This window comes from Globicephala melas, chromosome 6, assembly GCF_963455315.2.
Source record: "Globicephala melas chromosome 6, mGloMel1.2, whole genome shotgun sequence".
Lineage (NCBI taxonomy): Eukaryota > Metazoa > Chordata > Mammalia > Artiodactyla > Delphinidae > Globicephala > Globicephala melas.
In genome coordinates, this window is record NC_083319.1 from 35,303,834 (window position 1) to 35,328,172 (window position 24,339).

The 24,339-nt window shown below is 36.3% G+C and overlaps 1 protein-coding gene across 2 annotated transcripts in view; it reads right to left on the reverse strand.

Annotated features, from left to right (window-relative positions):
- The window catches only part of DCAF10 (DDB1 and CUL4 associated factor 10), a 55,010-nt gene that overhangs the window by 25,980 nt on the left and 4,691 nt on the right, over positions 1 to 24,339 (reverse strand). Inside the window, exon 2 of one of the 2 annotated variants that reach the window (XM_030884289.2) lies at positions 14,765 to 14,878. The exons of the other annotated variant lie outside the window; for it this stretch is intronic. Coding sequence (XP_030740149.1) covers positions 14,765 to 14,878 — 114 coding nt within the window. The remainder of the gene's footprint in view (positions 1 to 14,764; positions 14,879 to 24,339) is intronic. 2 annotated transcript variants of the gene reach the window in all.

Genomic DNA, 24,339 nt, shown 5'->3' on the forward strand with positions numbered 1-24,339 from the left:
CAAAAAAGGCCTTTTAAAATTTAACTATATGCAAATTCTTAGAAGAATAAATTAAATGTTTGGATTTTTTGCATAATCTTTCCAATGAAATTATGAAGCAGAATATGACATCCTTACTTCATATCTGAATTTTGTACTATAATAAAAAGAGGGCCATTTCTGTATAACATTCAAGGTCTTTATCAATTTTCCCAAAGGCCTTTCCTTAGTCCTGTGGGATATTCACATAATTCTTTGAAGTTTCTATCATGTCATCATTTCTGTCGTTCTCTTTTCTCTAATTGATAACTAGTCTCACTCTATCAGATCCTCATTTGCCAATGATTTTGACCAGTTCTCTAACATCACTCTCAAGGCCTTGCAAAATTTTACATCCTTTACAAGATCAGAAATTTCATGTTCCCCATGATAAGCACTGCACCTACATTATATTGTTTGAAATATAACAATCAGGAAAAGACCAACAAAGACAGTGGGAGGGAAAAGCAGATCCTGGAATATTTAAATGGGTACTAATTTTTTAACTGCCATATCACTAAGTAAATATTCTTAGGATAACCTCAGTTCCCCCTCTAACCTCATAACTGGGGGACCTTGATTATTAAATGGACTCTTAAACTCTTAAACCTTCATGAATGAGAAGTAAGGCTATATATTGGGCTTAAGAATTTAAATTACATATTTTTTCCCTTACTTTCATTTGAAGCAACAGAAAATACTCTCCACAACTATCAATATTTTTATTTTACAATATAAGCAAACCTCAAAACTAAGAAATGAACTAGAAGACATTACTAAGTATGTGGAAAATGACTATCTAGAACCAAACCAGGAAATGCATGTCCATATCTCTGAACAGTACAGTGAGGTGGTCTAATGGAACTGAGTATGAATTCCAGCTCTACCACTTCCTATAAAAAGACCCCGGGGAAATCTCTTTATCTGAGTTGCAGTTTCTTCATTCCTTAAAATGAGTACAATATCTGTCTCACATCAGGATACTGTGAGGATTAAACAATATAATGTATCAAAAGTACTTCACAAAAGGTTTGGCACATGGTAAGCACTCAAAAAATTAATAAGTAATACACAATTAAGCTCATGCCAGAGGACCTTTCAGATCCTTACTCAAAACACTTAAGTGATATGTACTTCTAAATAGCTTCAAAATCTGTTTTTCTAACAGATAAGAAGCAAATTCAAATTTGTAGGTGTGGGGTTCTAGGGCAGTCACATTGATAGCATCAAATGAGAACTGACATTGAAAAAGAACACAAATTCTAATAGCAAATTAGTCAGAGGTCATTTTGAGTAGGGGCAAACAACTTGACATGTCTTTTCTTCTTGAGATAAGAAATTTTAAAATTGTAAAATATTAGAAACATAAAGAAAATTTTGAAGAATATAACAAACATCTGTGATACCCACCACCCAGCTTTATCAAATTTTAACATTTGGTTATATTTCAGATTTTTTGAACATTACAAACACAATTGAAGACCCCTGTATATCCCTCCCCAATCCCATTCCCCTCCCTCCCTCTCCAGAGGGAACCACTATCCAAAATTTGTTGTTTGTCACTCCCCTTACAAGTTTTTAATACTATGAATTCATAAGTATGTATCCATAAGTAATTTACAGTTTGGTTTTGCATTCAACTTATTCTGTAAATATTTAATGAGCACCCACTATGTGGCACAGTTCTAGGTGCTAGGGATAGAGCAGAGAACAAACAAATACATGCCTTCATCAAGTTTATGTTTATTTTTAAACTTTATATAAATGGTATCACACTGTACAGCTCATTCTACAATTTGCTTTTCTGGCTCGACATTTTAGTTCTGATATATCTCAGATGCTGATGCTTCTAGTTCATTTATTTTAACTGACGTATAGTATTCCATCGTATGAGTATACAATTCATTTATCTTCCTTTTATGTTTTGTTTTTTTGGCCACGAGGCATGTGGGATCTTAGCTCCCCAACCAGGGATTGAACCTGCACCCCCTGCCTTGGAAGGCGAAGTCTTAACCACTGGACCGCCAGGGAAGTCCCTTATCTTCCTCTTGATGGAGATTTGTTTTCAACTTCTATTACTAACGATGCTGTAATGAACCTTCTTTACACGTTTCCTTGTTCACATGTGCTTTAATTTCTTTTAAACAATCGATCTTCAATTTTACCAGATATTGCTAAATTGCTCAAAATAATTTTACCAATTTATATTCCATCAATAATGTCTAAGAATTTTCTATTTCTCAGCATCTTTGTCAATATTTGATATTTCTTCATTGTTATCTTTATTTGCATTTCCATAACTAGTAAGCTTGAAAATCTTTCCATATTTATTGCTCATTTTATTTTCTCTTATGCGAGTCTCTGCCTATTTTGCTCTAAGGTAATTGTTTCATATATTCTGGATACTAATCCTTTTTTTTTTTTTTTTTTGCGGTACGCGGGCCTCTCACTGTTGTGGCCTCTCCCGTTGCGGAGCACAGGCTCTGGACGCGCAGGCTCAGCGGCCATGGCCCACGGGCCCAGCCGCTCCGCGGCATGTGGGACCTTCCCGGACCGGGGCATGAACCCGTCTACCCTGCATCGGCAGGCGGACTCTCAACCACTGCGCCACCAGGGAAGCCCACTAATCCTTTTTTTGGCTATGTACATTGAAAATATCTTCTCGCACCAGCTTATAGCTTACCTTCTCACACTGTTATGTCTTTGGTTATAATGAAGTTTTAAATTTTAATGCAGTTGAATTTATCAGTCCTCAATGGTTTATACTTTTTGTGTCTTAAAAAGAATCCTTTCTCGTACTTAGAACATAAATATTCTATATTTCTTCTAAAAAGGTTTGCTTTCATAATTAGGTCTTTAACTGGCAGTTATTTTTAGTTATGGTATGAGATAGAAATCTAATTTCATTTTCTTTTTTCATACATATAACAAATTCTCTTTTCCATTTTCCCCCACTGGTTTATAATGCCCCTGCTGTCATATATAAAATTTTCATATATGCATGGGTCTGTTTCTGGAAGTTCTATTCCATTCCATAGGTCACTTAATCTATCCCTGTCCTAAGACAACGTCTGATATCTGGAGGGGTGAATACTCCTACAATCTCAGTCTTCCTCAAACTTTTCTCAGACATTCTTGCCACTTTGCTGTTCAATATGAACTTTTAAATCAAGTTAAGAAAAAAAAAAACATTCTGTTGGGATTTTGATTAAAACTGCACTAAATTCATAGATTAATTTGGGAAGAACTGACTTCTTTATAATACTTAGTTTGCTCCTTCAGAGAAGATTTGTGTTTCTTTTTGCAGGTACCTGACAGCCCTGCCAAGCTGGATCCAGTTTAAAATTGCTGGCTGGAGGGTTTTGGACCATATCGCAGTGTGAAGGCTGCATGAAGGCTGGCTTGTGGTTAGAAATTCAGAGATTTTCTGATATCCCTCTACCCAATGCCACAGTCTAGATGAACAAGGTGGTTTATTTCTAGATCACCTTTATGCTGAAATTGTAGCCCTTTGCAGTCCCCAGCCTTATGCAGAGTTTTCTATTAGACTCCTCACCTTGAACTGGACGTAGAATTAACTCTCCTGTCCTTTGTACTCCTCACACCTGTCAAAACAGAAACTCAAGAGTCACAGGCATTTGGCAGATGCCTTCAGGGTAAAAAGCCAGCTGAGTACGTGTTTACTTCTTTGCATTCCTGCTTCATTTTTGGCCCTAGGCTTCCTTTCTTTCTTATCAGTTCAACTCTACATTTAAAAAAATATTAAAAAAAACTTTATCCAGCATTTCTATTTTTAGTAGAAAGGTTGTTCAAGGTATTTACAATCTTCTACAACCTAATTTTTATCTGCTTGATTTACCAGTTTTGGACAGAACTGTATTAAAATCTCTTAATATGATTATAGACATGTAATTCATTATTATTGTTTTTGCTTTCTTAATTTGAAGTTGTATACAAGCTCATGATTATGATATCTTCTTGGTGAATTTTTCTTTTTATTAATATTTACTGTTGCACTTTCCTTATTAAAACCTTTGGTCTGGAGAAGTCAGGGAAGATGGCGTAAGAGTAAGACGCAGAGATCACCTTCCTCCCCACAGATACATCAGGAATACATCTACACGTGTAACAACTCCTACAGAACACCTACTGAACACTGGCAGAAGACCTCAGACCTCCCAAAAGGCAAGAAACTCCCCACATACCTGGGTAGGTCAAAAGAGAAAAGAATATACAGAGACAAAAGAATAGGGACGGGACCTGCACCAGTGGGAGGGAGCTGTGAAGGAGGAAAGGTTTCCACACACTAGGAAGGCCCTTCGTGGGCGGACACTGCGGGTGTCGGAGCGGGGAAGCTTCGGAGCCACGGAGGACAGCACAACAACAGGGGTGCGGAAAGGAAAGCAGAGAGATTCCCGCACAGAGGATCGGTGCCGATCAGCACTCACCAGCCCGAGACGCTTGTCTGCTCACCCACCGGGGCGGGCGGGCGGGGCTGGGAGCTGAGGCTCGGGCTTCGGTTGGAGCGCAGGGAGAGGACTGGGGATGGCGGCGTGAACACAGCCTGCAGGGAGTTAGTGCACCACGGCTAGCCGGGACAGAGTACGAGGAAAAGTATGGAGCTGCCAAAGAGGCAAGAGACTTTTTCTTCCCTCTTTGTTTCCTGGTACGCGAGGAGAGGGGATTAAGAGCGCTGCTTAAAGGAGCTCCAGAGACAGGCGCGAGCCGCGGCTAACACTGCGGACCCCAGAGACGGGCATGAGACGCTAAGGCTGCTGCTGCCGCCACCAAGAACCCTGTGTGCGAGCACAGGTCACTATCCACACCTCCCTTCCGGGGAGCCTGTGCAGCCCGCCTCTGCCAGGGGCCCAGGATCCAGGGACAACTTCCCCGGGAGAACGCACGGCGCGCCTCAGGCTGGTGCAATGCCACGCCGGCCTCTGCCTCCTCAGGCTCGCTCCGCACTCCGTACCCCTCCCTCCCCCCGGCCTGAGTGAGCCAGAGCCCCCCGAATCAGCGGCTCCTTTAACCCCGTCCTGTCTGAGCAAAGAACAGACGCCCTCAGGCGACCTACACACAGAGGCGGGGCCAAATCCAAACCTGAACCCCGGGAGCTTTGCGAACAAAGAAGAGAAAGGGAAATCTCTCCCAGCAGCCTCAGGAGCAGATTAAATCTCCACAATCAACTTGATGTACACTGCATCTGTGGAATACCTGAATAGACAACGAACCATCCCAAATTGAGGAGGTGGACTCTGAGAGCAAGATTTATTATTTTTTCTCCTTTTCCTCTTTTTGTGTGTATGTGTATGCTTCTGTGTGAGATTTTGTCTGTATAGCTTTGCTTTCACCATTTGTCCTAGGGTTCTATCCATCCGCTTTTTTTTTTTTTACTTTAAAAAAAATTTTTTTTCTTAATAATTATTTTTTATTTTAATAACTATTTTATCTTACTTTATTTTCTTTTATCCTCTTTCCTTCTACTTTTTCTCCCTTTTATTCTGAGCTGTGTGGATGAAAGGCTCTTGGTACTGCAGCCAGTAGTCAGTGCTGTGCCTCTGAGGTGGGACAGCCAACTTCAGGACACTGGCCCACAAGAGACCTCCCAGCACCACGTAATGTCAAACGGCGAAAATGTCCCAGAGATCTCCATCTCAACACCAACACCCAGCTTCACTCAACGACCAGCAAGCTACAGTGCTGGACACCCTATGCCAAACAACTAGCAAGACAGAAACACAACCACACCCATTAGCAGAGAGGCTGCCTAAAATAATAATAAGTCCACAGACACCCCAAAGCACACCACCAGACGTGGACCTGCCCACCAGAAAGACAAGATCCAGCCTCATCCACCAGAACAAAGGCACTAGTCCCCTGCCCCAGGAAGCCTACACAACCCACTGAACCAACTTTAGCCACTGGGGACAGACACCACAAACAACGGGAACTACGAACCTGCAGCCTGCAAAAAGGAGACCCCAAACACAGTAAGATAAGCAAAATGAGAAGACAGAAAAACACACAGCAGATGAAGGAGCAAGATAAAAACTCACCAGACGGAACAAATGAAGAGGAAATTGGTAGTCTACCTGAAAAAGGATTCAGAATAATGATAGTAAAGATGATCCAAAGGAAATAAAATAGAGAAAATGCAAGAAACATTTAACAAGGACCTGGAAGAACTAAAGATGAAACAAGCAACGATGAACAACACAATAAATGAAATTAAAAATACTCTAGAAGGGATCAATAGCAGAATAACTGAGGCAGAAGAACAGATAAGTGACCTGGAAGATAAAATAGTGGAAATAACTACTGCAGAGCAGAATAAAGATAAAAGAATGACAAGAACTCAGGACAGTTGCAGAGACCTCTGGGACAACATTATATGCACCAACATTCGAATTATAGGGGTTCCAGAAGAAGAAGAGAAAAAGAAAGGGACTGAGAAAATATTTGAAGAGATTATAGTTGAAAACTTCCCTAATATGGGAAAGGAAATAGTTAATCAAGTCCAGGAAGCACAGAGAGTCCCATAAAGGATAAATCCAAGAAGAAACATGCCAAGACACATATTAATCAAACTGTCAAAAATTAAATACAAAGAAAACATATAAACAACAGCAAGGGAAAAACAATAAATAACACACAAGGGAATCCCCATAAGGTTAACGGCTGATCTTTCAGCAGAAACTCTGCAAGCCAGAAGGGACTGGCAGGACATATTGAAAGTGATGAAGGAGAAAAACCTACAACCAAGATTACTCTCCCCAGCAAGGATCTCATTCAGATTTGATGGAGAAATTAAAACCTTCACAGACAAGCAAAAGCTGAGAGAGTTCAGCACCACCAAACCAGCTTTACAACAAATGCTAAAGGACCTTCTCTAGGCAAGAAACACAAGAGAAGGAAAAGATCTACAATAACAAACCCAAAACAATTAAGAAAATGGAAATAGGAACATACGTATCGATAATTACCTTAACTGTAAATGGATTAAATGCTCCCACCAAAAGACACAGACTGGCTGAATGGATACAAAAACAAGACCCATATATATGCTGTCTACCTGAGACCCACTTCAGACCTAGAGACACATACAGACTGAAAGTGAGGGGATGGAAAAAGGTATTTCATGCAAATGGAAACCAAAAGCAAGCTGGAGTAGCAATTCTCATATCAGACAAAATAGACTTTAAAATAAAGACTATTAGAAGAGACAAAGAAGGACACTACATAATGATCAAGGGATCGATCCAAGAAGAAGATATAACAATTGTAAATATTTATGCACCCAACATAGGAGCACCTCAATACATAAGGCAAATACTAACAGCCATAAAAGGGGAAATCGACAGTAACACATTCGTAGTAGGGGACTTTAACACCCCACTTTCACCAATGGACAGATCATCCAAAATGAAAATAAGGAAACACAAGCTTTAAATGATACATTAAACAATATGGACTTGATTGATATTTATAGGACATTCCATCCAAAAACAACTGAATACACATTTTTCTCAAGTGCTCATGGAACATTCTCCAGGATAGATCATATCTTGGGTCACAAATCAAGCCTTGGTAAATTTAAGAAAACTGAAATTGTATCAAGTATCTTTTCCGACCACAACACCATGAGACTAGATATCAATTACAGGAAAAGATCTGTAAAGAATACAAACACATGGAGGCTAAACAATACACTACTTAATAACGAAGTGATCACTGAAGAAATCAAAGAGGAAATCAAAAAATACCTAGAAACAAATGACAATGGACACACGACGACCCAAAACCTATGGGATGCAGCAAAAGCAGTTCTAAGAGGGAAGTTTATAGCAATACAATCCTACTTTAAGAAACAGGAAACATCTCGAATAAACAACCTAACGTTGCACCTAAAGCAATTAGATAAAGAAGAACAAGAAAACCCCAAAGTTAGCAGAAGGAAAGAAATCATAAAAATCAGATCAGAAATAAATGAAAAGGAAATGAAGGAAACGATAGCAAAGATCAATAAAACTAAAAGCTGGTTCTTTGAGAAGCTAAACAAAATTGATAAACCATTAGCCAGACTCATCAAGAAAAAAAGGGAGAAGACTCAAATCAATAGAATTAGAAATGAAAAAGGAGAAGTAACAACTGACACTGCAGAAATACAAAAGATCATGAGAGATTACTACAAGCAACTCTATGCCAATAAAATGGACAACCTGGAAGAAATGGACAAATTCTTAGAAATGCACAACCTGCCAAGACTGAATCAGGAAGAAATAGAAAATATGAACAGACCAATCGCAAGCACTGAAATTCAAACTGTGATTAAAAATATTCCAACAAACAAAAGCCCAGGACCAGATGGCTTCACAGGCGAATTCTATCAAACATTTAGAGAAGAGCTAACACCAATCCTTCTCAAGCTCTTCCAAAATATAGCAGAGGGAGGAACACTCCCAAACTCATTCTACGAGGCCACCATCACCTTGATACCAAAACCAGACAGGGACGTCACAAAGAAAGAAAACTACAGGCCAATATCACTGATGCACATAGATGCAAAAATCCTCAACAAAATACTAGCAAACAGAATCCAACAGCACATTAAAAGGATCATACACCATGATCAAGTGGGGTTTATTCCAGGAATGCAAGGATTCTTCAATATACGCAAATCATTCAACGTGATACACCATATTAACAAACTGAAGAAAAACCATATGATCATCTCAATAGATGCAAAGAAAGCTTCTGACAAAATTCAACACCCATTTATGATAAAAACCCTGCAGAAAGTAGGCATAGAGGGAACTTTCCTCAACATAATAAAGGCCATATATGACAAACCCACAGCCAACATCATCCTCAATGGTGAAAATCTGAAAGTATTTCCACTAAGATCAGGAACAAGACAAGGTTGCCCACTCCCACCACTCTTATTCAACATAGTTTTGGAAGTTTTAGCCACAGCAATGAGAGAAGAAAAGGAAATAAAAGGAATCCAAATCGGAAAAGAAGAAGTAAAGCTGTCACTGTTTGCAGATGACATGATACTATACATAGAGAATCCTAAAGATGCTACCAGAAAACTACTAGAGATAATCAATGAATTTGATAAAGTAGCGGGATACAAAATTAATGCACAGAAATCGCTGGCATCCCTATACACTAATGATGAAAAATCTGAAAGTGAAATCAAGAAAACACTCCCATTTACCACTGCAACAAGAAGAATAAAATATCTAGGAACAAACCTACCTAAGAAGACAAAAGACGTGTATGCAGAAAATTATAAGACACTGATGAAAGAAATTAAAGATGATACAAATAGATGGAGAGATATACCATGTTCCTGGATTGGAAGAATCAACACTGTGAAAATGACTCTACTACCCAAAGCAATCTACAGATTCAATGCAATCCCTATCAAATTACCACTGGCATTTTTCACAGAACTGGAACAAAAAATTTCACAATTTGTATGGAAACACAAAAGACCCCAAATAGCCAAAGCAATCTTGGCTTTGAGAATGGAAAATGGAGCTGGAGGAATCAGGCTGCCTGACTTCAGACTATACTACAAAGCTACAGTAATCAAGACAGTATGGTACTGGCACAAAAACAGAAATATAGATCAATGGAACAGGATAGAAAGCCCAGAGATAAATCCATGCACATATGGTCACCTTATCTTTGATAAAGGAGGCAGGAATGTACAGTGGAGAAAGTACAGCCTCTTCAATAAGTGGTGCTGGGAAAACTGGACAGGTACATGTAAAAGTATGAGATTAGAACACTCCTTAACACCATACACAAAAATAAGCTCAAAATGTATTAAAGGGTTTCCCTGGTGGCGCAGTGGTTGGGAGTCTGCCTGCCGATGCAGGGGACACGGGTTTGTGCCCCGGTGTGGGAAGATCCCACATGCCGCGGAGTGGCTGGGCCCGTGAGCCATGGCCACTGAAGCTGTGCGTCTGGAGCCTGTGCTCCGCAATGGGAGAGGCCACAGCAGTAAGAGGTCCGCGTACCAGAAAAAAAAAAAAGGATTAAAGACCTAAATGTAAGGTCAGAAACTATCAAACTCTTAGAGGAAAACACAGGCAGAACACTCTATGACATAAATCACAGCAAGATCCTTTTTGACCCACCTCCTAGAGAAATGGAAATAAAAACAAAAATAAACAAATGGGACTTAATGAAACTTAAAAGCTTTTGCACAGCAAAGGAAACCATAAACAAGACCAAAAGACAACCCTCAGAATGGGAGAAAATATTTGCAAATGAAGCAACTGACAAAGGATTAATCTCCAACATTTACAAGCAGCTCATGCAGCTCAATAACAAAAAAACAAACCCAGTCCAAAAATGGGCGGAAGACCTAAATAGACATTTCTCCAAAGAAGATATACAGATATACAAACACATGAAAGAATGCTCAACATCATTAATCATTAGAGAAATGCAAATCAAAACTACAATGAGATATCATCCTACACCAGTCAGAATGGCCATCATCAAAAAATCTAGAAACAATAAATGTTGGAGAGGGTGTGGAGAAAAGGGAACATTCTTGCACTGCTGGTGGGAATGTGAATTGGTACAGCCACTATGGAGAACAGTATGGAGGTTCCTTCAAAAACTACAAATAGAACTACCATATGACCCAGCAATCCCACTACTGGGCATATACCCTGAGAAAACCATAATTCAAGAAGAGTCATGTACCAAAATGTTCATTTCAGCTCTATTTACAATAGCCAGGAGATGGAAACAACCTAAGTGTCCATCATCAGATGAATGGATAAAGAAGATGTGGCACATATATACAATGGAATATTACTCAGCCATAAAAAGAAACGAAATTGAGTTATTTGTAGTGAGGTGGATGGACCTACAGTCTGTCATACAGAGTGGAGTAAGTCAGAAAGAGAAAGACAAATACCATATGCTAACACATATATATGGAATCTAAGAAAAAAAAATGTCATGAAGAACCTAGGGGTAAGATGGGAGTAAAGACACAGACCTACTAGAGAATGGACTTGAGGATATGGGGAGGGGGAAGGGTAAGCTGTGACAAAGTGAGAGAGTGGCATGGACATATATACACTACCAAACATAAAATAGATAGCTAGTGGGAGGCAGCCGCATAGCACAGGGAGATCAGCTCAGTGCTTTGTGACCACCTAGAGGGGTGGGATAGGGACGGTGGGAGGGAGGGAGATGCAAGAGGGAAGAGATATGGGAACATATGTATATGTATAACTGATTCACTTTGTTATAAATCAGAAACTAACACACCATTGTAAAGCAAATATACTCCCATAAAGACGTAAAACAATAAATAAATAAATAAAAAAACCTTTGGTCTTATGTCTGTCCAATAACGATAACCTACATCAGTTTTCTTTACCCATTTCTGGGTAGTTTTATTTTTGGTATCTCCATAAAGAGTATATACGTGATTTTGTTTTTTATTCAAATTGCTATCTCTGTGCCTTTTAATAAAGAAGATCAATCCATTTATATTTACTGTGAACTATTAATATATTTGGAACTATTTCTACTTCCTGTTTTCTATTTATCCTTCCTTTCTTTTGCTTATTTTTTTTTACTTTTTTAAGCTTTCCTTTCTTTTACTGAACTGATCAAGTTTTCAATATTCTCTGCCACCCACCTTTGCTGGTTTGGAAGCTATAAACTATAGTTTTATTATTTTTGTTTTTTAATCATATATACTTAATTATAGATTGTTCTGAAAGAGTGTGAAATTAGTTAATATTTCTGTCCTCTTCTTGAACATGATGTGGACCTTAAATGTTATACATTCCCACTGAACAAAATTTCCCCACACGTACAACCTATTTGTTGTTACCATCCAGAGCTACAATGTGCAGTTTGGTAGCCATTAGCTACATGTGGCTAATGAGTCCTTAATATGTGGCCAGTCTGCATTGAGATGTGCTCTAAGTGTAACATATATACTGGATTTTGAAGATTTAGCATGAGAAAATGAAAGTATCAATAAAATATCTCAGTATTTTTTATGCTGACTGCATGTTGAAATGAGAACATTTTAGGCATACTGGAGTAAATAAAATATATTATTAAAAATTAATTTCATGTCTTTTTTTTAATGTGACTACTAGACAATTTTTAATTTAAAATTATAATTGTATTGGATAGTGCTAATCTAGAGTTTTCGTTTTAACTTTGTTTTAAATGCACCCTCCCCCACAAAAATCCTAAATTATTATCTTTCTGCTATTAATAATTAACATTTATAATTTCACTGAATCAAAATTCTTTATTCTAGAATAACAATTTACCTGGATATGAAATGGTATTAAACATTACTCTGTCTCAGTATTTAAGATATTACTCCTTTGTCTCCTAGCATCAACTGTTGTTGATAAGAAACCAGTCAGTTCAATTATCGTACCTCTGAAGGTAATCTGGCCTCTAACTTTGGTGGCTTTTAAGATTTTCTCTTTATCTGATATTCTAGAATTTCACCACAACCTGTCTAGATGTAGCTTTATCTTTGTTTAACCCACTTGATTCCAGAGTTTACTTTTGATTCAAGGATTCAGGTCCTTCAATGCTGAAAATTCTCAGCCATTGTGCCTTCAAATTTTAGTTCTCCTCCAATCTCTGCAACTTCTTTCTTCTGTAACTGAGATATTATACATCTCAATCAATCTCTGGGTGAAATTTTTACTAATATTTTCTAACCCATTAATTCTCTCATCAGTGGTGCAAAGGGTAACGTTTATCCCGTTTATTAAGTTTTTTAATATACCAACTATACTTTTAATTTATAAAAGTTCTAGTTGGCTTTTTTCCACATTAACCTATTTTTTTTCATAATGTTGAGCTATTAATGGGAAGTATCCCTTATTTCTTTGAGCATACTAAAAATGCTTTAAAGTTTCTTCCAATCAATGGAATACTATGCAGTCGTTAAAAAGAATAAAATCATCCCATGGGTACAAATATGGAATGATCTTAAATATGTCATTAAGTGAAAAAGCCAACGTATATAATAGTATGTGCAGAATGCTACCACTTATATAAAAGTTTATATATGTGTGTACATATGCTAGTACATGCATGAACTATCTCAGAAAGGATAGCAAGAAACTGGTAATAGTGGTTGCCTCTGGGGAGGGGAACTGGGTGGCTAGGGGAAAGAGGTGGGAGATAGACTTACTTTTCACTGTTTACCCTTTTGTACCTTTGAATTTTGTACCACGTGCATGTATTACCTAGTCGAAAAAAAATAAAATAATTCATTTTTTAAAATAAAGTCTTTGTTGGACTACTCCAAAAAATTAATTTTATCCAGAGAAAATACCTGTTCTAGTTGCTGGTTTTGTTATGATATTAATATTAGATGTCTTCATGAGTTTGGGAATTTTGGTTATATAGGCTTATTTTGAGCAAGAAAGATTTAAAAATTTTTTCTCTTTCTTCCTATTTAATGGTTTTATAGTTGCCCCCACTTGGATTTCTGGAACCAAATCCACTACTAGGCCTCATAATGACATTAAGGCCTCCAGTTTCATGATAATATTGGAGCTATCACATATATACCTTCAGTCACCGACTCAACAATGGCTTCATTCAATTCCTGGTCATGAGGCTGTATCTTTATCATCTAAAACCTACAGCCCCAGGTAATTAATAGTTTTTTCCTTTTTTCAGCCTCATTCCAACTAAACCCCTGGCTTCATATAGTAATTCTGGCTCTGGTTCCTGCCTCACATGAAACACTTTTAGCATTTTTGATTCCTGACAGGAGCTAAACTACTATATGTCAGTGCCTGACTGAAAACCCAGTGGGCTTATGGTTTCAACCCTGTAACAGCTTTGTGTCTGTGTTCCGGTCTGGCCATATGGCCACAAAGATGTTTATGTTGTTTCAGAGCCTGGCTGTATCTTTTGTGCTATTTAATCTATTGTTCTATATGTTTGGAGCTAGAGGTTACATCAAAATTCAATATGTCACCTTGACTAGAAGTAATTTCCTCATAAATTATTATTTTTTGAACATTAAAAGTAATTATGAAAGTCATATAATCTTATTATATAAAGTTTAGAAAATAGAAAATTACTCATAATCCATTCATTCTAACACATCCACTGTAATCATTTAAAAATATTTCCTTCTAATCTTTTTCTTCTGCATCATGTCATATTTATATAATTTTTATGATTTTAACCTGTACTATCGCAAGCATTTGTCTATGCTGATATGTAGTCTCTGTAACCATCATTTTAATCACTGCATATTAGTCCACCAAGCTATTCAACTGTTATCTACTTCCCACATTATTGAGAATTTAAGGAGCTTCCAACAATGCTATAAAGAAGTTTTTCTGTGCATATGTGTTTTTTTCCCTCAATAGTATGAATTTGGGGGCTGGTGGTGACAGAGGCTAAGCAGTGGGAGTGCCCAAAAGCATTATAGGACTATCATAATACATGGCTGAGATTCATAATGATGACCCTAATACACAAGGAGAAAAGGTGAGATCACATGGAAGTGAAAATGCATTTCAGAAAGATTCCAATCCAAAATGGTTAACAGTAAGTTTTGTAATTAAAGGGCTATGTTCCACAATTCCAAATGTGTATCACCTAGTAGTGCTGGACAAGGCATTATAAATTTTCATTAACTTCCAAAACAGAATATTTTGGGTCACATTAATAAAGTTAACTTTTTCACTACAATACTAACCTTATATTATTTACACAGTCTTCATGAGCTTCAGAAAGTGTTTTTATGTGCTTTGAAGATATAGGATCAAAAAGCAGAACTTCAGTCTGTTCACAAGCAACTGTCAGCACTGACCTGGAAGCAAATGACACATTTCTCTTATTTAGTTTTTTAGCATTCTCTGGTTATTGATATTCAACTATTTATAACTACACAAGTTATAGATGAATAACTTCTTTTTGTCCACATTAGTAGCAGATATTTAAAAGACTGACACTACTCACTGTTGAAAGTAGTAGTAGGAAGTGGTACTCTCATACATTATGGTGAAGTGTAAACTGGTGCGGCTTGTGTGGAGAGTACCAGTATCTATCAAAATTTTAAACATGCATACCTTTTGACTCAGCAATTTTTTTCTGGGAATTCAATCTAGAGAAATAATTATTTCTAAATACAAAGAAGCACATTTAAAGATATGCTGCATTGTAGGGAGAAATTGAAAGTAACCTAAATGTACATAAAAGAAGGAATGGTTGATTACATAAACCATAGTATATAATACTTTACAATATAGTACAACATTTAAAAAGAAAGGGATAACTTTATGTGGGTATGAAGAACTCTAAAACATTTTTAAATGAGAAAAGCTGGTTGCAGAAAAACATGCATAAATGAGGCAACTTAGGAAAAAAATCATGTACAACAAAATTAGGTATTTCATCAGTATCTATTAAAATGCACTGAAAAGGTCTAGCATATACCCTACCAAACCAGTTTGATATAGTCAAACTTAACCTTTTCCTTTATGGATTTTTAGTATTATCTCTTGTTTCAGCCCTTTCCTATTACAAAGTTGTATTTTTATAAACCTTTTCTAAACCCCATTTTGATTTCTGAAAATCTATTGTCATTTATTTATTTTGCCTTAGTTTTCTGTAGGTGCTGATCTTTCAGATTCAGACCTAGCAAATGAAATCCTGAGTCTTTGAAAGTTCAGGTCTTCTCAATTTATAATTCCAATAACAAATGGTATTTTTACACTTTACGATGAAAGTGCATAAGACGGAATTTTAAATGGCCAAATTTTTCTATTCAGAACAAACTTTTTAGATAAAGTGGGGAGGGAAAAATTCTACTAAATTGAAATTTTTTCCATATGTAGTAATCATGAAATTATCCTTTAAAGGGTGTCTGCATAAACCCTTTTGTGAGCCATCTGGATTTCAAAAGTTTACTAATATGTGAAGGATTTTTGTAGGATTTTTGTGCTAGTTGACCATGATGAGTAAAAGTATTCAAATTAATATATGTAATTTTAGAGGATGTATAAATAATCATTTCTTTTGTTGGTCAGAAGAGTCATGAAATGAAATTTTCTTTTTGTGCATAAAAGTAATGAATCAATGATTCTGGGAGAGTCTTAATCTTAAACATTGTACATAAGTGACCTATTGAAAAAAAGAGAGACCTATAAAACTGATAGTCTTTCTTTTTAATTAATTAATTTTATTTACTTTTGGCTGTGTTGGGTCTTTGTTGCTGTGCGCGGGCCTTCTCTAGTTGCGGTGAGCGGGGGCTACTCTTCATTGCGGTGCGCAAGGCTTCTCGTTGCGGTGGCTTCTCTTGTTGCAGAGCACAGGCTCTAGGCACGCGGGCTTCAGTAGTTGTGGCTTGCGAGCTCAGCAGTTGTGGCTCGCAGGCTCTAGAGCGCAGGCTCAGTAGTTGTGGCTCACGGGCTTAGCTGCTCCGCGGCACGTGGGATCTTCCTGGACCAGGGCTTGAACTCGTGTCTCCTGCATTGGCAGGCAGATTGCTAACCACTCTACCACCAGGGAAGTTCCATTTTTTTGGTTTTAATACCAAAAAATCTATTACAATAGATTACAATCTATTTTTGTACATGGCATGATTTGTAACTTTTTAAAATGGATGTCATTTGTCCCAGCATCAAAGCCTATACTTTTCTAAATGCTGTCTTTATCATACACAAGTTTTTTTGGGGGACTCTATATTCTAGTCTATCCAATACCACCACAGTATTTTAATTTCTAAAAGGTTTGACAAGTGGCAAAGCAAGCCCCTCATTGCCCTAATAAACATTTTTTGGGGTGCTAATGTCATACTTTCTCTTTCAAATGAATTTTAGATATAGCATTATCAGGTACTACTAAAAAATCTTGTTGGTATTTTTATTGGGATGCAGTATCTTTACAAATTAATTTGGTAGAATTTATATCATACAGTATTGAATCATCCCATCAGCAATATGCATAGTTTCCCACATATTCAAGATTTTCTTAGCAAGAGTATTGTAACAATCCTTGGAACTTTGAACATCCTTATACATTTAGAATTGACTTAGGAAGTTATGTACACACACACCCACACACACACAGATCCACCTGTGGGTTTTAATTGAGATTGTAATAAATCTAAAGAAAAGTTTGCACAGAATTGAAATCTTGACAATATGGAGTCTTCCAATCCTTGAACATGTCATATCTCCATTTACAACAGAGATTTTCTCCATATGCATCATGCCTATCTTTTGTTATATCTATTCCTGGGTACTTGAGGGTTTTTTGATGCTTTTGTAAATGTTCTTTTTAAAATTGTTTCATTTGTTGCTGGTACACAGAAGAGTAACTGATTTTTAAAATATTATTTATCATCAATCTTGCTATTTTATTTAATAATTTATCATAGGTTATTTTAGGTTTTCTTTGTCAATAATCATATCTATAAACAGTTGCTTTGTTCTTTGTTTTAATATAAATTTATTTATTTATTTTTGGCTGTGTTGGGTCTTTGTTGCTGCGCACGGGCTTTTCTCTAGCTGTGGTAAGTGCGGACTACTCTTCGTTGTGGTGCGTGGGCTCCTCATTGCAGTGGCTTCTCTTGTTGTAAAGCATAGGCTCTAGGCACATGGGCTTCAGTAGTTGTGGCATGCGGGCTCAGTAGTTGTGGCTTATGGGCTCTAGAGCACAGGCTCAGTACTTGTGGTGCACAGGCTTAGTTGCTCTGCGGCATGTGTAATCTTCCCGGACCAGGGCTCGAACTCATGTCCCTTGCATTGGCAGGCAGATTCTTAACCACTGTGCCACCAGGCAAGTTCCTGCTTTGTTCTTTTTAATACTTCTTTTCCTTGTTGCACTGGCTAGGACTTTCAGTACAATGTTCAATAGAAATGTTAATATAGCGTGCACTCTTATCTTGTTCCTTATCTTCAAGAATACATTCACCATTTCATCATTAAGCACAATGTTTGCTGTAGGGTTTATTTGTTTTGGTAGATTCCTATTATTGGATTAAAGAAATTAATTCTCTTCTACTTAAAATCTGCTGAGTGTTTTTTTCCATTAATATACATTAAAGTATATAAAACATTTTCTAACACTTATTGAAATTATCCTATAGTTTTCTTTTTAATATGTTAATGTAGTGATTTACATTAATTTATTTTCTAATGTTAAATCAATCTTTCATTTTTACCATATTGCTAGATTCAGTTGGCTAAAACGGTGGGTTCACATCTCTGGCTACCCTCCATTTGCAGATCTTGGCCCTGCAATTTCCTCATTGCCTCAATTCTCTAATCCTTTCAAACATAACTTTTTATATCTTACATTAGATATTTATGTTTTTCTCTAGCTTTTCTAATTATTCTCAGTTGGAGGGTTGGTCCAAACCAGTAGTAGATACTCCACTACTGGAAAGCTACAATCTCTACTTCTTGTATCAGAAAATATGTCCCCCTTTCATTCTGAATATTGTTTATTTGGGTATTCTCTTGATCAATCTAATGAGTGTTTTTCATTATTCTTTGTCTTTTTGAAGACACATTTTTCTGCTGAGTATTTCTACTTAATTTTTAGAATTTCACTAATTTTACTCTATTGCTGTATTTCTTTCCTTTTACTTTCTTCAGATTTACTTTACTACAACTTCACTATTTTTACTGTTTCTTGAGATGGACACTTAGCTAACTAATTTTCCTTGTCTTCCTTTTTAGTTTATTAAAGATTATAATTTTCCTACTGAGGATTTACTTATATCCCACAACTTTTGCAAGGTGGTACTTTCATTATCATTTAGTTCTAAATATTTCTAATTTCCATTATCATTTCTACTTTGACTTATGAGTTATTTATAAATGTTTCTTAACTTGAAAATACATGAGGTTTTTCTAGTTTTCTTTTAGTTACTAATTTCTAGCAATCACATTATACTGAGGAACTACTTAATGATAATCTTTTGAAATATGTGGCCTTACAGGAGAGCAATTTTTAAATCATCCTTGTATGTTTGCAAAAAAAAAAACCATGAGGCAGCTGTTACATACATATAGTCAAATGTGATATTCAAAAAACTATTAAATATTCAATAGTAATATAAATTAACATGAATAAAAATTTTAAAACATTAAAAAATTAAACTAACCTATAGGTTATAAAAATGCTTGCCAAGTGGTATTAGTTCTAACTCAAATTGTTCATCAGATTATTCTAGTAATTCCCAATCATTTATTAATTTTTGGAAATTGTAGCCATAATCGTTTTTTTGACACAGATGCTTTTGTCTGAACCATGAACTGCCACAGGAAATTGCATAAAGCCCCTCCAAGAATTTCCATGTTAAACAGGTAGTCATTCATATAAAACACACTTATGGTTACCAAAGGGGAAAGGGAAGGAGGGAAGGATAAATAAGGAGTATGGGATTGACAGATACGAAAAACAGATAAGCAACAAGAATCTACTATATAGCACAGGGAATTATATTTAATATATTTTAACAACCTATAATGGAAAAAAATCTGAAAAAAATATAACTGAATCACTTTTCTGTACACCTGAAACTAACACAATATTGTAAATCAACTATACTTCAATTTTTAAAAATTCCTCATAAATAGGTAGTCATCAAGTAACCTGTAGACTTGATAAGTAAAAAAAAAAGTCACTCTTAATAGCAACAGAATTGTTCATGGGAGGTGAATTCTCTTTTCAGCTTTTGCTGCAGTTAACAGTAAGTATATTAAAAAATTTTTGGCCCTTATAATGCTTGCTGTTAATTTTTATATTCAATTACATTAATAACTAAGTCACAAAATAATTTATTGAGACATCATATTTAATTATATCAAACTTAATCCCTCAGCCCAAATGAGACATAATGTAATACAGCAGTTAACAGCATAAACCAGAATACAAATCTTTTGTTTTTCATGACCTTTCAGCTTCTCAGTTCTCTCAACTAAATGTTTCTGGTAAAGAGACTACTAATGTTGGCAGTCAAGTTCATTAATAGAGTGTTATTAATGTCCATGGTGGGCATGTATTCAGTGGCTTTTGGCAAACTTATCCCACTAAATAAATGTGAAATTCAGTAAGAATGATAAAATTAGGGAAGTACATCCCAGGAGTCATTCATGCATAAACCATCCTCATAGACCTCATTCACTTGCCATGGATTATATCCTGCAATGGGTATGCACACTTTGCCAAGAGAATTAATGTTTGGATGGTGCCTGCAGTAGTGCCATTACTCTCATCAGACTGCTCTTTTCATCTCTCTGGATCTCCCCAGAGGCTGCAGTTCCCACAAATGACCATGTGAGAATGACTGGGAGAGTGTGTGAGAAAGGCAGGCAGCCCCATACTAAGGGGAGCCAAATGGTCACTCAGCATTTGCCTATGGATTTTTTGTGTGTGGGGGAGGATACCTGGCATGGGGAGAAGAGCTTAGAGTGGATGCTAAAGGTCTCTAGTAAGATGTTTCTTGGCAGGTTGCTGTGCCAGTTCTTAAATCTTTAGTTGCTATATAATGGGTTACTGAGAGATCCTATGGAAGGTGCTTAAGCACTAGGAAGGCACTCAGTGAGCTTGGGGCAGTAACTAACTACTCAACCACCATGGATATATATTAATATTTTAACAACTGGTACAGGTGAACCAATGTGTACTAGCTGAATATCAGGCCTGAATGCAGTATTCTATACATGCCCTTTAGAGCAAGATTTTAAGTGGTGCTGTTTCTGTCTTGTGTACCCTTACATTTGTGTCTGCCTGCTTAACTGAGGTATGCTATAATGTGTATTAAGATCATCCCCTATGATGATAAATTTTTCTCTTTTCTCCTTGAAGTTATCAATTTTTGATGTATATAAATAAAAAACCCTCAATTTCAGAACTGTTTTATCTTCCAGGTGAATTGAGCTATTATCATTATGAAGTAACCGTCTAACTAGTAATTTTTTTTTTTTGCCTTAAAGCCTATTTTGTATATTAATATAGCTCACCAGCTTTCTTTTGTTTAGAATGTTTGATATGTCTTTCTCTATCCTTCTAGAATGTGTTTGATATATGCCTCTCTCTCCTACGTACAAGAAGTACTAGTACTTCTATATTATAATTAGTAATATTTGGATTTATTTTCAGCCATTCTTTGTGCTTTTTGTTATACCTTTTCTACTTTTTTCTCCTTTCCCTTTCTTGACTTCTTTTGGAATTTTTTCTTCTCATTCCAAAATTTTTTCTTCTACTAGTCTGGAAATAATATATTTACTTGTCTTTTGGTGGTACGCACACATTAAAGCCTAAAGTTAATATATCACAATTCTCCCTCAAAAAAAAAGAAAAAAGGAATTTAGAGCATCCTTTCATAATTTATGCTATTGTTGTCTACTATTTTAGCTACATCTTTGTTAATCCCAAAAGAGAAAATCAGATTTAATTTTACACACTAATTTTCCACTTCCTTTGTTCTTCATTCCTTCTAATATCTCTGACCTTACAGTTCTGATTGGGTGCATATGTATTTATTTCATCTTTGTTCTTGACAAGAACAAAGAACCTATCTTTGCTAGGTACAGACATCTAGATTGGCAGTTTTTTCCAGCATAGTAAAAAATAATCACGACTGTCCTCTAATTTACATGATTATTGATGACTAATTGGCTTTCACTCACATAGTTACTCCTTTGAAGGTTTTTTTCTCTAGCTTTTATGATTTTATATTTGTTGTCCTGCAGTTTCACTACATGGCTAGGGAGAATTCCTGCTTGGGGTGTGCTGGGCTTCTTAAATCATGGTTTGGTACCTTTCTTCAATTCTGGAAATGTCTCAGCTATTATTGCTTCAAGTTTGTTTTACCCTATTATCTATCTCATTTTCTTTAGGAACTGACCAAGTACATGATATGCATTTTCTCTCTACGCTTCATGTCACTAAGCCTCCTTCATATTTTCAGTCTCTGTCCCTCTTGTCTGCATTTTGGATAACTTCTTCACTTCTATTTTCCAATACACTAATTTTCTCTACAGCAGTGCCTAATGTGTTCTCATAGAGTATAGCCTAAGAAAGTCCCATATTATCTAATCTATTAATATCATATTTCCTTTTTCAAAATGTCATTTTAGGAGTTGACAGATTTATATTGACAGTGTTGCTATTGCTTAAAACATTTTTGGAATTCTTTAGAAATTACCTTCTAGTCCATGTATCCTTTCTTTTTTTTTTTTTAAGTGCCAAATTCTAGTCTGGTCTCTATCAAATTCACAATTTTAATTCTTACCTTCTGTATCACCTCTTCTTTTTGTACTGAGAAGTCCTTGTGACAGTGGTTACGGTATCCAGTAAGCTGATTTAACTCATATATGACTGAAGGATATGAGAAATCATTTCATTTAACAGTTTGTCATTTTATATAAAACCATTTTAAGTCCTATAAAAATCTGAGGTATATTAGTAGACGTAGTCAGAAGACTAAAAAATTAAAACACTGAACCATTTTCACCTACCACCTTGACATAAATGAAAAAGTATGGCAATGTGCAATATTGGCAAGGGTATGGGAAGACAAGTACTTTCATATGGGACTGACAGGAATAAGAATTGGTACAGTCTTCACAGAGGGCAGTTCAATAATAGGTATCCAGAATCTTCATAACCTTTGACTCATTCTAGGGACTTACCATAAGGGCATACATAAATCTAAAATATTTGTTTAGAGAGAGTTTATTTAAACTAATGAAAAATTTTAAATAATGTTGTAGAAATATATTCATTAACATAAATAATTTGTAATATATTATATGAAAAAAAGCAGGCTAAAAAATAGTTGATTCTATCTTTATGTTAAAATAAACATACACAGGGAGTTCCCTGACGGTCCAGTGGTTAGGACTTGGCACTTTCACTGCCATGGCCTGGGTTCAATTCCTGGTCAGGGAACTAAGATACCACAAGCTGCACAGCATGACCAAAAAAAAAAAAAATTTTTTTTTAATAAATAAAATAAATATATACAAGGAAAAAATTCCTTAGATAGCCATTCAATCTCTGGGATCATAAATGATATTTAGCTTCTTTTAGCTCATTTACTGCCTATGTTTTCTAAAGTACATATTAATTGCATAATTACACATTATCAAATTATTTTAAGTACTAGAGTACCTAACCACCTTTTACAAAAATGTTACTATAGGAAAATGTAGCCCAGATTCAAACAAGAACTATCAGTAATATACTCCTCATTCTAATAGCACTGGCAATGAGAATTCCTTCTTCATAACTCATTCTATCCCTCTCACCCTCTACCTAAAATCCCACCTCCAAAGAGTAGAAATAGCTACTTCTGAAGGCCGGAGGTTGGGAGGAGAGGAACTGGGATATGTTGAAAAAAGGAACTGAAGGGTTATAAGGAACAGACTCCTGGTATTTTGGGAGAAGCTTTAGGAATAGGGCTTGAGGAAGAAAGTGGGGAGAGGAGGTTCCATGGATAAACTTCAGCAAAACAGTTTCTCCCCTCACCAATTTTCTCTGTATTCAGGTGCACAGTCACTGTTACAAGTCAACTGCTATAGGGAGAAACCCCAGAGATCCCAGAACTGAGTCTGATTAAGAAAAAGCATTTGCAACAGTGAAAGGAAACAGGGTGTACTCGCTCAGTGATTCCAGATTCTGTTGCTTTGTTCCTTTGTTAGCACATTTTATGTCTTTCTTCAGCCCAATTTTTTACTTTGTTAACCTATCTTCTTTCAGCTTCTCTAGCATGATATGCTGCTCCTCCAACCACAGGTCCTTTGACATACCAGTTCCTCCACCTAAAGTATTTCTATCCCCTTCCAAACACTATCTTGACTAATTTATCTTCTAATCATTTTTCCAATCTAGGTCAAGTGTCACTTTCTCAGGGAAACCTTGAAAACTCTAGTCCACAACAGATTCTTTCAAGCCTGTATCACAATTTGTAAATATACATTAAGAAATTATTTAGTATGGTTATTAATGTCTAGTTGAACCAATACGTCCCAAGACCAATGAAAGCGGTGCCATTAGCTGGTTTGCTCACCACTGCCACCTCTGCCTTGGAGCACAGCAAGTGCTCAACAAATATTGGGTTGGCCAAAAGGTTGTTCAGCTTTTTCTGTAAAATGGCTCTAGTAGCACTTAGGTGTCTTTAACTTCATTCAAAACAATTTTGTTAGATTGTATGTGACAGCTGTCATATCAGTGTGCATTTTTAAAAAACTTATCAAAATTGATGAATTTTTGTGTAGCCATTTTATTATTGAAGATGGAAGGAAAAAAGCA